The sequence below is a fragment of the Rhopalosiphum maidis genome, chromosome 1 (genome assembly GCF_003676215.2).
Source record: "Rhopalosiphum maidis isolate BTI-1 chromosome 1, ASM367621v3, whole genome shotgun sequence".
Lineage (NCBI taxonomy): Eukaryota > Metazoa > Arthropoda > Insecta > Hemiptera > Aphididae > Rhopalosiphum > Rhopalosiphum maidis.
This window is the reverse complement of record NC_040877.1, coordinates 70,588,237-70,602,378: the sequence shown is the minus strand read 5'-3', so window position 1 is coordinate 70,602,378 and position 14,142 is coordinate 70,588,237. Positions and strand designations below refer to the sequence as shown.

General features: G+C 27.8%; 2 protein-coding genes across 2 annotated transcripts; one reads left to right on the top strand and one right to left on the bottom strand.

The window, feature by feature from the left end:
* Nucleotides 1-546: 546 nt before the first annotated feature.
* On the bottom strand, nt 547-3,323 carry LOC113560761 (chromatin modification-related protein MEAF6). Its single transcript, XM_026966817.1, has 5 exons — nt 3,021-3,323; nt 2,030-2,236; nt 1,359-1,392; nt 1,082-1,275; nt 547-741 (listed from the first exon to the last, which is right to left on the bottom strand). The coding sequence occupies exons 1-4, from the start codon at nt 3,093-3,095 to the stop codon at nt 1,106-1,108; spliced, it is 486 nt and encodes a 161-aa protein (XP_026822618.1). The 5' UTR covers nt 3,096-3,323; the 3' UTR covers nt 547-741; nt 1,082-1,105.
* A 304-nt stretch (nt 3,324-3,627) lies between these two features.
* LOC113549796 lies at nt 3,628-12,579 on the top strand. Its single transcript, XM_026951258.1, has 2 exons — nt 3,628-3,871; nt 8,777-12,579. The coding sequence occupies exon 2, from the start codon at nt 8,784-8,786 to the stop codon at nt 12,288-12,290; it is 3,507 nt and encodes a 1,168-aa protein (XP_026807059.1). The 5' UTR covers nt 3,628-3,871; nt 8,777-8,783; the 3' UTR covers nt 12,291-12,579.
* The last annotated feature ends 1,563 nt before the right edge of the window (nt 12,580-14,142 follow it).

Below are 14,142 nucleotides of genomic sequence, written 5' to 3'. Positions count from 1 at the left end.
ATATTCAAAGAAATCTATACAACTACTGACTAAACATATTAAGTGACAAAGTGAGAGTAAAACATCTAATTTGTTCTAAAATAATAATCATTGTTATTTTTTTTATCTTATTTTGCATGTTGTATGCTTAAGTTTTTATTGTGTTTTGAAAAGTGTATTTTTTATTTACATAATTATGGATAAAAATTATATTTTACAGTAGTTCATAATCAAAACAATATTAAACTGACTTGAATTGAATTATTGATGATAGTGCAGTGCTGATGTAGTTGGCAGAAATGTTAATTTGAAACGGAATTAAATATCTTGTAAGTATTGTCATATTAATTTTAGATTTTGATTTTCAGTTTTTATTAACAAAATATTAAAATATTTAAAGATTTATTCAATAAATTTTTTGCTTTTATTTAAGTATATGATAATTTATTTTTTAGTTAGATGTTTTAAAACTTAATAATTACTAATAAAAGTCTAAGGTTTAATGTTAATTGATTTATAAACTATAATTTTATAATAAAATTAAAAATTGTTATTAAATGTGTTATGTTAAAAAATGTGCTACTATGTTTTAGTTTTACGTTACTGTACAATAATTTACAGTTAAAATTATGTTCGTACAATAATAAATAATTCTAAGCTCTAGATTATAGTAGTAATAACACATTTACAAAAATATTGTTTGTTAAACAATATTAACATAACATTAGGTTCTCACTGCGGTCGCTGGAACTGTTTTAAAACCTGAATGAAATAAAATTATTTATTAAAAACAGATTTGGTATGCATTTAATTTTATACAATATTTTGATAGATATGAATATCACAATTATATATAATTTAATAAATAGTTAGTAGACTGATGTTAAAGTTCAAAATATTTAATAACTAAGGTAGTAAGGTAGATTAATTAAACATTTTATATCTAAGATTTTTAACTTCTGATTCTCAATTATTTATTATATGTAAAAATACAATACAAAGACAATAATATTATAAAAATAGTTAAAAATTTATTTTATGGATCATTAGTCACATACTCACATAGTATTATATTAATATTAAGTAGAAGTTATATACTTACTCTATTGAGTTTGTTAAATGAAGATCATCGATTTTTAACTTTTTTAGTACTAGACGCTCGTTTGGCAGAAGCTAAAGGATTTCTAGGGGTGGTTGGGCCATTTGTTAAACTATTCGATTTTCCACTTTCTTTGGTCATATTATCTTCACTACCGCTATTTCCGGTTTGTGACTCAGTTTCACTGTTTATTTCAGCTAACATTAATAAATATCATATTAATAATATTAAATTAATTTTGACTGGATTAAATAAAAAAGTATAATAATTATGTAAATACCTTTTTCTTGAGCTTCTACTAAACCACTCACAGCCTGGAAAAACATAATTTAAAATTATAAGTATATATAAAGTCAGATATAGTTAATATTTATAAGTCTGAAGAAGGGTTTAAAGATTTTGTTGCTTTTAAATTTAAATAAATTAAAACCAAGTACAATATTTTTATTATAGTATAAAATAACTGTATAAGTAGTTAGTCACTAATAAGTAAAATGCAGATTATGTAATAAACTTGTTAATGCAAGCAACAAATGCTCAGTGTGATAGTGTCCAGTAGAGATGACGATCTACAGAATAATAGCAAATAATGAAGCTAATGTGCAAAAATAAAGCTTTAATTTCAAAACAAAACATTTTTTTTAAATTTTATATGTCAAAAAACTAAGATCGAATTATTTAAGTACAATTTATAACTATTGATTTTTGATTATTAATAACATAAAAATATAACTATTTATTACTTTTATCATTATTCTATAAGTGAAACTATGTTTTTAATTTTCACATGATAGTATCATAACAGTTATATTATAATAACATAAGACATCACCAAATTATAACAAATTATATTTTAATGAGCTTGCAGTCCAAAAACTCATTTTATTTACTTCAGGTAAGTTTAAAAAAAAAACTTATATAAAATTATTATTTATAGAAAACAAAACTTACAGCCATGGAGGTAATAGAAGATTTAGAAAAAAGTCGCTCAGCCTCTTTAAATTTTCTGTTACGTGGTTCATTTTTAGAATTAGGGAGCTTATTAGCTGATGTAAGATATCTGTCCCAACCACGAATGATATTACCATATAAATGAGTGTCCTCTAAGTAACTTCCTTCAAATGCATAAATTTGACGTTCAAGATTGGCTAAGGTTTCCTGAAATCACAAATAAATTTTAGTTTTAAAAATAATTTCATACAAATATTTAAATTAAATTATATTGAGACTATTGTGTCGGTGTTAAAAGTTATTATAAAATGTAATTCTCAATGTAAAAACATTTTTATAATAAATTTAAATATTTAATGCTAGAGTATAGTAGGTATAAACAAATCTATAATAGTTGTTTGAAATTGTAGCTGTAGAATAATAAATAATAATGAAAAGAATCAATTATTTTCTATTGGCTTATGTTAATGACAATTATTATAACATTTTAATTTCATAAACAGTGCCAGTTATAAATGAATTTTTATTGGTAGGTACAAACTTTTTGTATACATCAGTTATAATTTATATAATTGGTTAACACAATATAATTATTATTGTAAATTGTTGTATCAACACGTACTGTATCTCTGGCTCAAATTCTTGCATTTTCGTATAAACTACTAAATTAAGTATATCAAGGAGTTTGGATGATTAGAGCCGGTTGTTATGATTGTGACAACCCTACGTAATACGTCAGATATAACGTAAAATTATGACCTACCTAACCTTTGGGACAACATTTCTAAACCAGATAAATCTATAGTTCGTAGACGAACTAAAAGTAGGGTTTTATAATGGGATAAGGCTATTGGCGACCAATTAGTAGACACATTCGTAGTTTAGAAATATTCTTTGACCACAACAAGTCAACAACGGATGCGTTGGTCGTGCACAGTTACGATTTTATAACTGGAAGCGCATTCGAATCATCCGTAAAATACAAACTTACAGCAATGTCTGATTTGCGTTTGACGAGCTCGGCTAGCTCGGTGCGCAAGTCATTGGAACCGGACGACTTTGACATGGCGTGCGGGCTCGGAAATGGTGCCAAGTATTTCTATCGCTCGAATGCGGTACCCGCCCAAAACGCGATTGAGGATTTGAGAAAACCCAACGAAATAATAATAAATGATTCGTTATGGGAGTTTCTCGACCGAAGTAATGCGTAACGATTTCGTCGTAGTTTTAGATTTTAGTTATGATTTTTCGACCGATTACCAAACGGTATCCGTTATCAGCAGTTATCAAGGGGTCGTTTGTGATCACGGTTTGCTTGTATTTTGTTGTCGTCGAAATATTGGCGGGATCCGTAAACGGCGGCGGCGGCGACATCGTCTGATGGTGACGTTGGCGGCACTGCACTGCTCGCGCCAAACGGCGGCGGCGCGAGCTTTACTTTTCGCCTTCATCTCGCGCGCAGCTCAGAGCTTTGTCCTGGCGCGCCGGGCGGATTGATTTACGGCTTAATCGGGCTTATGCGTATTATTGATTCGCCCACGCGCGCACGGCGTCGTTCGACCGCCTGGCCGGGCGGCTGCAGTAGTTGGCGGCGGGTTAGCGCGCCGGACAGCAGCTGCACGCGTCAAGCCACACGTCGTCGCATCGCTATAAATAAAACGGTCGCTTGTGCGCGGGTGTGGGTTCGCGCACCCCGAACCGCGTCGTCGGCTGGATTGCACTAGAGCAGTACGTCGCGTGTACCTGTTCGCTGCGTACGAGTGTCGCACAAAGTCGACTGAGTCCAAACGGGGCGCCTACAGCGTTGAACGCGGCCGTCTAACTGGGGACGAATCGGTGGAGGTAATTTTAACGAACAGATATTATGGCGACGAGGAGAGAAGTATTAATTAAAATATAATGTAATGTTATACAATTAAACAATATATATTAGGTGGTAGGTACCTACCCAACGCCAGTGCTACTAAACTGGATAAAAGATACGTCTGAATTCCATAAAATTATTATATAGTTATAGGTGCATTGTTATTATTGAGCATATACGATCGTTGAGGAGGAAGTGTGGAGAAAGTTTTTTTTCCGAAAAAAGGATAAAAAGTGGATAAGTCTAAATACGATAATATTATAATAGTTATATCGTAATGTATAGATAATAGGTAGGTACCCCTCATATCTTGAAAATCGATGGATCATGGGGCTTACTGGACGATTTTCTGAAAAAAACTATCGAAATAATTATTTTAATATTGTCACGCGAGTAGACATTCAATATCGAATCACGCTGTGTAAGATATTTGTACACACACAAATGGTCGAATCGGTGGTAGCGGATCAAAGTGATTGAGTCGAGAGCCGAGAGGGAATGGTTTACGGTCACGGTCATGGTCAAACATTGTAAGCAGCCGCGCGATGAAGGTAGGGTGTCCTGACGTCCCGGTTTTTAAAAGTTTCTCCCGTCATCCCAAAATCTTTATTAAAAGACTTCAATATGTTCTGGATTAATGCATTAATGCGAATTCGTATTATATTGTGTTAAAATGTATATAATTTTTATGGTAACTTGTAAAATCGAATTCCAAATTATTAATTCCAATAAATTAAAAATATTATATATCCTAAAATTACATAATTCATATTGTAAATTAAAATAACTATCTAAATTATACATTTGTTTTATTCAAAATATTTTTTTTCTTTATGAATAATATTTTATTTGTCCCAGTTTTTTTCTTTTTAATTTCAATGAATTGCTTCCGAGATTTTTGAGTGCAGGAAGGGACGTTATTTTTTCGGAGTAGGCATATGTCGTACGTGTTACTTTGTTTTACGTTTGGATTATCTTGTTATTATATTAGGTATTTAAATGAATCAAATTTTACACACGTCAGGTACACGATTACATTTTAATTTAACACGATAATTCGTATTTCGTACTTGCATTAATGTGTGGATAATGATTCGTAAAATAATTAAAGAATTCTCGTGTAAATGTTGTAATTGTAATTTGCGTAAAACCTTTCGTGGCTTCAAGCGATAAATCCTATAAATATCCAACTGTGCTTAAGTCTAATACAGTTTTGTGTCGGCCTTCTCCCTCTCTTATTAAAAAAGTTCTGAATATTTTACTGCGATCCGTGTCTGATCGTTTTATTATAAATCGATGTATATTGTATATATACTATAACCATGTACGTTTTTAAAATCAGAAGTGTTTACGTAAAGTTTTCTCTCTTAATTTGTCTGGTATAGTCTGAGCTTGATAAAACCGAAAACTGATGTGGGAAGTGTTTATCTTAGCCTAGCCATCGTAATTACATCCATGTTTATACTTAATAATTGTATATACTATATCTATAGTCATTAAGGACCGATGAGGCTTTTATAATATTTCGAATGCCAAAATATTGCTATAATTTACTCATTATTTGTTGTAGTTAATACCTATTAGATGTAATTAAACTATCATGTACTATAGCCCATTAATAAACAAATAATAATATACATGAACATGTAGAACTATTCTAAAGTTTTTTGGAGCCTCTTCATTAATCATCATTCATCATTATATATCAATATAATAAAAAATGGTTGTTGAGATTTGCAAAATATTAGTGAATTCTTCAACCAAGGTCATTCAAATTCATGACGTTGGTGTAACACTAATCTTCAATATGGAAATAATAAAACTGGTAACAATATTAGTTATATTAAACAATGATGAAAATAATAAGCATTCAATGAGCTCCATATAGCAAATAAACATGTAGCTGTAAGGGTAATAAACTAATAAAATAATAACGGTAATATTATACAAATCATCAAAGGCTAACTGTCATGTCGCGCCGATATTTGCAACACCAAATTTCTATGAAGAATTTCAGATATTTTTATTTTTGCATTCAAGTAAAATAATTAATAACAATAATAATAATATACAGTTTTTACATTGAATCGTTTAGTATTACCTACAATGTAACCTGCTTATTCTTTATATTTTAAGAACAGGTCTTCGTCTTTTTTATGTTCCAATTTTGTGACGACATTATATTTAATTTTTTTCCTTTTTTTTCATATAGAGATGTTCCAATTACTTTTTTAGTATCACCACGTCACCCAATTTTTCATTTTTTTTTTGTCTGAAGGGAGGGTGAGGAGGGTATGTATTTAAAGAATACGGTTTTTTAGCGCGCCATTTAAATAAATTGACGATTTTTTTTTTCACAAAGTTGTACCAAACGAGCCTTCGAGTGATCTTTTATTTACAATTCAATTTTATTTCATTGGAACAACTCTTACAAAATGTGTACCAAGATATTAAACATTTAAAAAATCTAAGTATTGGATGGTTATGCAAACGCGTTATTTTAACAACAACTAATAACCGAGCTGACACAATAAACTCGCAAATAATTGGTGAATTTCAAGCACTAGAAATGGATTACTTTTCTATCGATATAGTTGTTGATAGTGAAGAACCGGTACATTTTTCTACAGAGTTCTTAAACTCACAAACATCATCTGGTATACTTCTTCATAAAATATCACTGATGGTGGAAGCTTCAATCATATTATCAAGAAATTTGAATTCTCCTAGGTTTTATAAAGAGATTAGGTTCTGTGTCACCTCTCTTACAAAAAATGTAATTGAAGTTGAAATTTGACTGGATGTGCTAAAGGAGAAAAAAATATTTTTACCGAAAATAATAATACTCCAACGATTTTCTAGTTCAGTTTCCAATAAAAGTTTATTTTGTAACGACAATAAACAAAACGCTAGGTCAGATTTTAGCTTATTGTGGTGTAGATTTGAAAAATAACAATTTCTCGCATGGACAATTATATTATGTGGCAGTTTCTGGAGTTTGAAGACTTGACCATTTATACGAATTATACGTTTATTTATCACAAAATAAAACTCCGTGGTATACTAAGAAGTTATGACTTATGTCATTTTAAATATTTAAATTTAAATAAAGTTAAACTATACAAATTATAATTATAGAACCATTAAAATCATTTGTAAATATTATTATTATTATTTTTTTTTTGTAATTCAGCTACTACTACTATTTGGTATTTGATTAATTATAAGTATTGATTATACATTTTTTTCTTCTTTAAAACACAACTATGTCTGTGTGTGTTGATTTAAGAATTTAATTTAGAGAAAGTAAATACTGCACATGGGCAAAGCCAGGTAATTCAGCTAAATAATATAAATATATAAACTAAACACGAAATAAAATTGTATTATTAATATTTCATAGTTTCATACAGAAAAAATATTTTATAAAAGATTCTAAATGCTCTGATAAACATTGGATAATTTTAATTATATTTATTGTATTATATATTTTTGTACTTAATCAGTTGATTTTTTATATCTGAATTTTTTTGGGAGATCCTCAGTAATGTTTCAAAAATAGAACCCAGGGCACTATGTGGTCTTATGAGAACCTGCAAATGTAGGAATTTATATATTATACGATACATATTATTATGTTTATTTCTTCTTTCTACTAAATCGGAAATGTGTACATACGGAGTGAAAATTATTAATATTATACAGTGGGTAAAATACTATAATGTGAGGTAGGTATTTTAGATTTATCTTTCACATATTTGAGTAGAGTTTGACGCGCATCGAGAACGCATTACCTTTTTACTTAATGTGTTAATTGTATTGTAAGTTTGTCAAGTGTTTCCCGGAAGTTTGTATAATTACTAGGTAATTTATAGTTAGTAGCTAATGTAGAGCTTTTCAGAGGTGAATGGGTGGGTACTGGATCCCATATTCGATTTATTCTAAACAGTATAATATATATTATTATACATTTATACCTATTTTAATTAGTAATTACTAATAATGAATTCTTATGTTTCTAATTACAGAGTACAAACCATATTACATTAATCCAAAAGCAATTAAATTGACTAAAAAAAAAAACAGTAATTTATTGTTGTTTTATAACTTAAAAAATTTAAAATTTAAAATGACTATAATCAATTTTGATTGTAAAATTTATTTTATTCACTTGTTTAAAATATTTTTTCGCTATAAAGACGTTTAGGACATTATATTTAAATTTATAGTTTTTTTTTTTAATTCAAAGATTAGTTATATGATTATTGATGTCTCTCTCCACTTACCTCTGTCACTTATAATTACTTTTCAACTTTCAGGATGTTTCTATTCCGGTATCTTTAATCACTTGCTTCAGAAACCAAATTCCAAATTCTTTCATCGCCATTGGTTCTGATTCAGATATTGAGAATGGTTGGTAGTAGCGGTTACTGCTTAACTTACCTCCTATCAATCGCCTCTTACGATTAAAAGTTCTTGTTTTAACAAAATCACTATAGATTTACTTTTATATAAAAATATTTATATTTATAATATTATATTAATACATAGGTATTTTTCTAGATTTTTAATATCTATATATGCAATTAACTTAACTATGTATTTATCATACACTTATTAAATTTATTCAATATCTGCATAAAATTAGTATCAATGTTGTGGAATATTTTTTTGGGGACTTCTGTGAAATGGAAGTATAAATAATAGATTTTATTTATCATAATATAGTTTTCAGAAAAAAAATGTGCTTTTCTAATATTAATTATATAAATTTATATTTTATTTAATATATAGTACTATATGTACTATACATACAATTTACGTATGTACCATAAAGTAAGATTAAGTTCAAAATAACTTTATATGTGTTTTTTATGTTTCAGATTAAAAATGTCGGTCATAACCATATGTAAAGCTGTCGAAGAAATGAATACATTTAAAAATCAACCAAACACTAAACTTATCAATTCTTCTACTTTGACAAAATTATCAGAGAAAACATCATTAACTGTACCATCTACATCATCCGTCCAGCCAAATCAGATATTATTAATTAATAATGTCGAAGGACAACCCGTATCTGGTATATTATTACCTTCTAATCATTTCATGTTAAAATTGAATCAAAACCAGCACCAACCAGAATCAGATCCTGATGATAACACTGAGCGTGAATCTACATCAAAATATTTTTCAATGAATAAGAGTGAAAAGAAAATGTTTAGAGAAACATTTTTTCGTACACTTCTCGAATTTATGCATGAAATTGTGAAGGATGGTCGTATTGTTAGTTCTTCTGATCATATATGGGAACGTGTTGCTTCAAAATTAGATAATATTCTTAAACCAAAAAGTATTTACAACCGTTTTATTCTTAATAAACATTCTTGTAGAACAAGGTTAATTGAAGCATATCTTAAAGACCCTAAAAGTCAAACTACAGATATATCCATACTAAACCATATGATGAAAACGGATATGCACCATGAAGTTGTTGAAAAAAGACCGGGTCATGTTGATAATGAAACATTTTATGATGCTTTGTTCGTATTCAAAGATAAGGTTCTTAAGGATGGAGAGGTAGCGCCAAGTGTGGATTCTGTATGGAATCAAATCTCAGCGCACTTAAACTATGCTTTAAAGCCCAATAGTATTTACTTAAGATTCAAACGTAATACCCACAACTGTCATAAAAAATTGCTTACTCATTGTAAACTTGACCCATCTAAAGCCAAAACCTATGACGTTCCTAGTCGAAAATTTGTACCATCCACAGAAAAGCTTCAAAACAAAGTAAAAAAAAAAAGTTTGAAATTTGAAGATCCTTCAAAATTTTTCAAAGCATTATACATTCATAGAAAAAAAATTATACAAAATGGTTCAATAGCAAGATATAATAATTCTGTTTGGAATGAAGTGGCAAAGATGTTAGATTACGCTTTGCAGCCATCTGATGTCCATTCAAAATTTATTCGTAATCATGACTTATGCCAGACTAAACTTATTGAGGCATGTAAGGAAGATGAGAATTTCACTCCATTAGTCGTTCCAAAGTTAAACAAGCCTAATAGTGTATCTGATGAAGCATTTTTCAGCGTATTATGTAAATATCGTGATGATATTTTACAAAATGGGAGTGAAATAGCTAAATTTTCAAATCCTGTTTGGACTCAAATTTCAAGAGATCTTAACGATACGTTGAAGCCAGCAACTGTATACTTCAGGGTAACAAGAAATTCCCAATTATGCTTAAATAGGCTTCTTAAACCCACTGAATTATTAACAGACTTTACTTGCAAAGACACAATTAATAAAGACCAGTTTTTTGAAACAATATGCTTGTATAAATATTCAATAATGAATGGTGATCAAGTTGTAGATTTAAGTGATCCCGTCTGGAATGAAATTTCTCTTCGATTAAATTCTGAATTATCTCCAGAAGTCATCTATGACATTATTTCTAAGGATAAAGATATGTGCAAAACAAAAATGATTCAAGCTCTTAAAACAGAACGTAGTGTGTTTTCCGGAGAACATCCAGAAGTATCTGAAAGTATGACTGAATTAACAACAATAGTTGAATGTAATATTTCCAATGGATCAAATGATGATTTTATTGAAGTAATTAATGAATTTAAGGATTCTATTTTACTAGCCAATGGACAAATAGCTTTAAAAGACGACCCCGTATGGAAACAAATATCAAGTCGTTTGAAAGATTTGAATGCAGATGATGTTTATTCATATATCATTAATGATTATAAAAATTGCCGTACTCGACTTTTTGGTGTTAATTCTGTTCCTAAAAGCGACTTATTTGAAGCTATATTTGCACACAGACAATCAGTTATAAACAATAATATTATTGCAAATATTAATAATGCAGTATGGACAAAGATTAGTCAAAAAATTAATTATGCATTGAAACCCAGAGAAATTTATACGAGATTCATTAAAGATATTGATGGTTGTCGTACAAAGCTGTTGAAATCTTCAAAAAAAGAATTTTGCCGTTCTCAAGGTATTGATAAAGATAAATTTTTAGATGTGATAATTAACCATAAGGACTCTATACTTAAAAATGGAACACATGCTAAACCTAGTGATCCAATTTGGAGAGAAATTGCATCTAAACTGAATTTTTTAGTAAAACCATTAACTCTTTATAATAACTTTATGTTAAATAGACACAATTGCCAACAGAAACTTCTAGAAGCTTGCGAAACAGATAAAAATGAAATAACTTCTTCACCAATTTCATCAAAAATTACTTCTCAGATGGACCACGATTACACAAAGGGTGATGCAGACACTAGTTTTGAAGATTTGATATCCATGAGACAAAAAGTTGGCTATGTACAAGAAAATGACTTTATTGGCGCTTGTTTAGTGTTCAAAAATAGATTAGTGAAAAATAACTGTATAGTTCCATCTACTGATAATGTTTGGAATGATATATCGAAACATCTCAATTATGCAATCAAAGCTAAAACAGCTTATTTGAGGTTTAAACGTAACACTCATAATTGTCAAGGGAAATTATTTGGAAATTTTCAATTAAACAATGTTTTACAGGAAGGAGATGAAGATTCTTATTCTGTTGAAGACCAAAGCATTGAAGATGAAATGTTCTTTGATGCAATATCAATTTTCAAACATTCCATTATCAATAATGGTGTTTTTGCTATGGCGTCTAGTCCCGTTTGGTTAGACGTTTCAAATTTAATGAATAATTTACTTTCTCCCGATGAAGCATTTTGGAAATTTCGACAAAACAGTGATTCATGTAGAACAAAATTAATTAAAAAGTGTTTAGCAGATTGGACTAACGAATCTTCTTCTGTAATTAAAAATCGAATCCAAGTAATTAAATCAAAAGAAACATCATGGAAAGAAACGCTAAAATCTGAACAAACTGCAAGGATGGAGAAAAAAAATTATATAAAAACATCAAATTTGAATGATGATGTATTTTATGATGCCATTTATAAATATAAAAATGATATATTTCATAACGACTTGATTGCAAGCTGTACAAGTCCTGTATGGACAGCTATATCCAAAGAGTTAAACAATGAAATGGAACCATCAACTGTATACTTAAGGTTTAGGAATAACATGACTAAATGCAACTTGAAGTTTGCAGAAGCCGCTCAAAGACACAATACCTATCAATTAAAACAAAAACATAGCCAAATGAAAAAACAAAAACAATTATTAATTGAAGATAATTCTAATGAATCATATGATAAACATATAGTTATGGATTATGATGGCGAAGAAATTATAGAAATTAAATCTGATATGGAAAAGTTTAAAACTAAGGGTTACAAACATATCCATAAAACTATACCTATGCAAATAGAGTTGCAAACAATTAAACATGAAAATAAATGAAAATTATACTTTCAATAAATTCAGTATATTGGTTACAGCCAACATGCAAATACTAACTTATATTTGATCTTAATTTTAAATGGAATTTAATAAGGATCTCTTAGATAAATATGTTTTTTTTTAAATATTATTCTTTAAATATACATATACTTAATAATGACTGATTAATGTTACCTGTAATTTTAATTTAATTTATTTGTTTACCTTGTTTTTATTTTTGTATTCTTTCATCTAACTATAAGGTTGTGCATTATGTGTGTTCAATAATATGTCCTTATAAATAATTAATAATTTACTGATATGGTATGTTATAATTTTATTATTAGACTGGTTTATTATACTTATTTATTTATTATGTTTTTATAATTTAAAATGTTTATTTAATTAAAATACCTACATATATTTATTTTAAATGTGAATTCAGTATTCAATAGATATAGGGCACAATTATACCTACTTTTTGTCACATTATTTTATACATATTTTTGTAATTATATACATTGAATATTTTTAATATAACAACTATTAGTTAAAATCTCCTAAAATAGATAAATTAACTTTTTTCGTTCCAGACAATTTGTAGTTTTAAACTCATTTTAATTCTTTAATTCCATTTTATGATTTAAATTTATGATTTGTAGAATTCAATAAATACTAAATATTAAAACAACATTTGTGTACAATTTTGTTTATTGATGTAATTGATTTGATATATTAAATGTACTATGTATAATAATTATAATATTTGAACAAGCAGGTTATCTAATTATTTCGTAGGTAGTTTAATAAATAACTTGCCAACACTACTGTATCAATATTATAGACTTTCCTCGAAGAATCAAGTCTGCCCCAATATTGTGATTTGGTAAAAACTGACCACACCAATCTAAATTTTTTTTTGCATTCTACAGACTACAATTATTTTTTTTTATAAAACTTTTACGTATATAAAATAATATAAATCATAAACATTTTTGTTAATTGTTGTAGATAAATACTTTTTAATACAGAGCTCAGAATTGTACAAATATAGACCTGTCTGGTTATAATAACTTTAATGTCTGTCTTTTCTTTTTAATTTTTACCACGTTAAAAAAAATGTCTGAAAATAATTAGATACAAATAGATAACAAATATATTTTTCATTTAAATATTTAAATTATTAGGTAAACAATTAGTTAATTTATAGGTAATAGAATATTATATTATTTATCTGTAAAAAATAAAAATAAATTATTACTTTTCAAATATCAACGAATGACTACTTATTATATTATAATATGATAATTACTAAAAAGCTAGGATTAAGTGGAAACAAGCAACATTTTGTGTAGTTTTTAAAATTATGTATATTTTTAAATGTATTAATTATTTTAAAATTTAATCAGATAATTTATAATTTTTAATATAATTATAATTATTATTATTTGTTTTCTTTGTTTAAAAAAAGGACTGCAATAATCATATAAAAATAAATTACTTCGGCCAAAGTGACAATTTTCAATGATAATTTTTTTAAATGTTATTATCGATTAATAAAAAAAAAAAATTATATTTAATTATAATATAAACAGTTTTTATTAATTACATTAAAAATCTCTTTGATTAAATGTTAAATTATTGTCAATTTGTAATTTGTTAATGAATCAAATGTGTGTTTATAACAAAGTTCGTTCGAATCAAATCTTATAATTTTGTATATCTTTTACATCGCTTCAAGTGGATTGAAAATTATGAAAACAGATAATATGTGAAATTAGTAAGTTATGAGTTTGTGACTAATATTCATTATTAGCGTGTATATCTGCACCAAATACCAATTAAAAGTAAACTGCTATTCATACGGAGATAA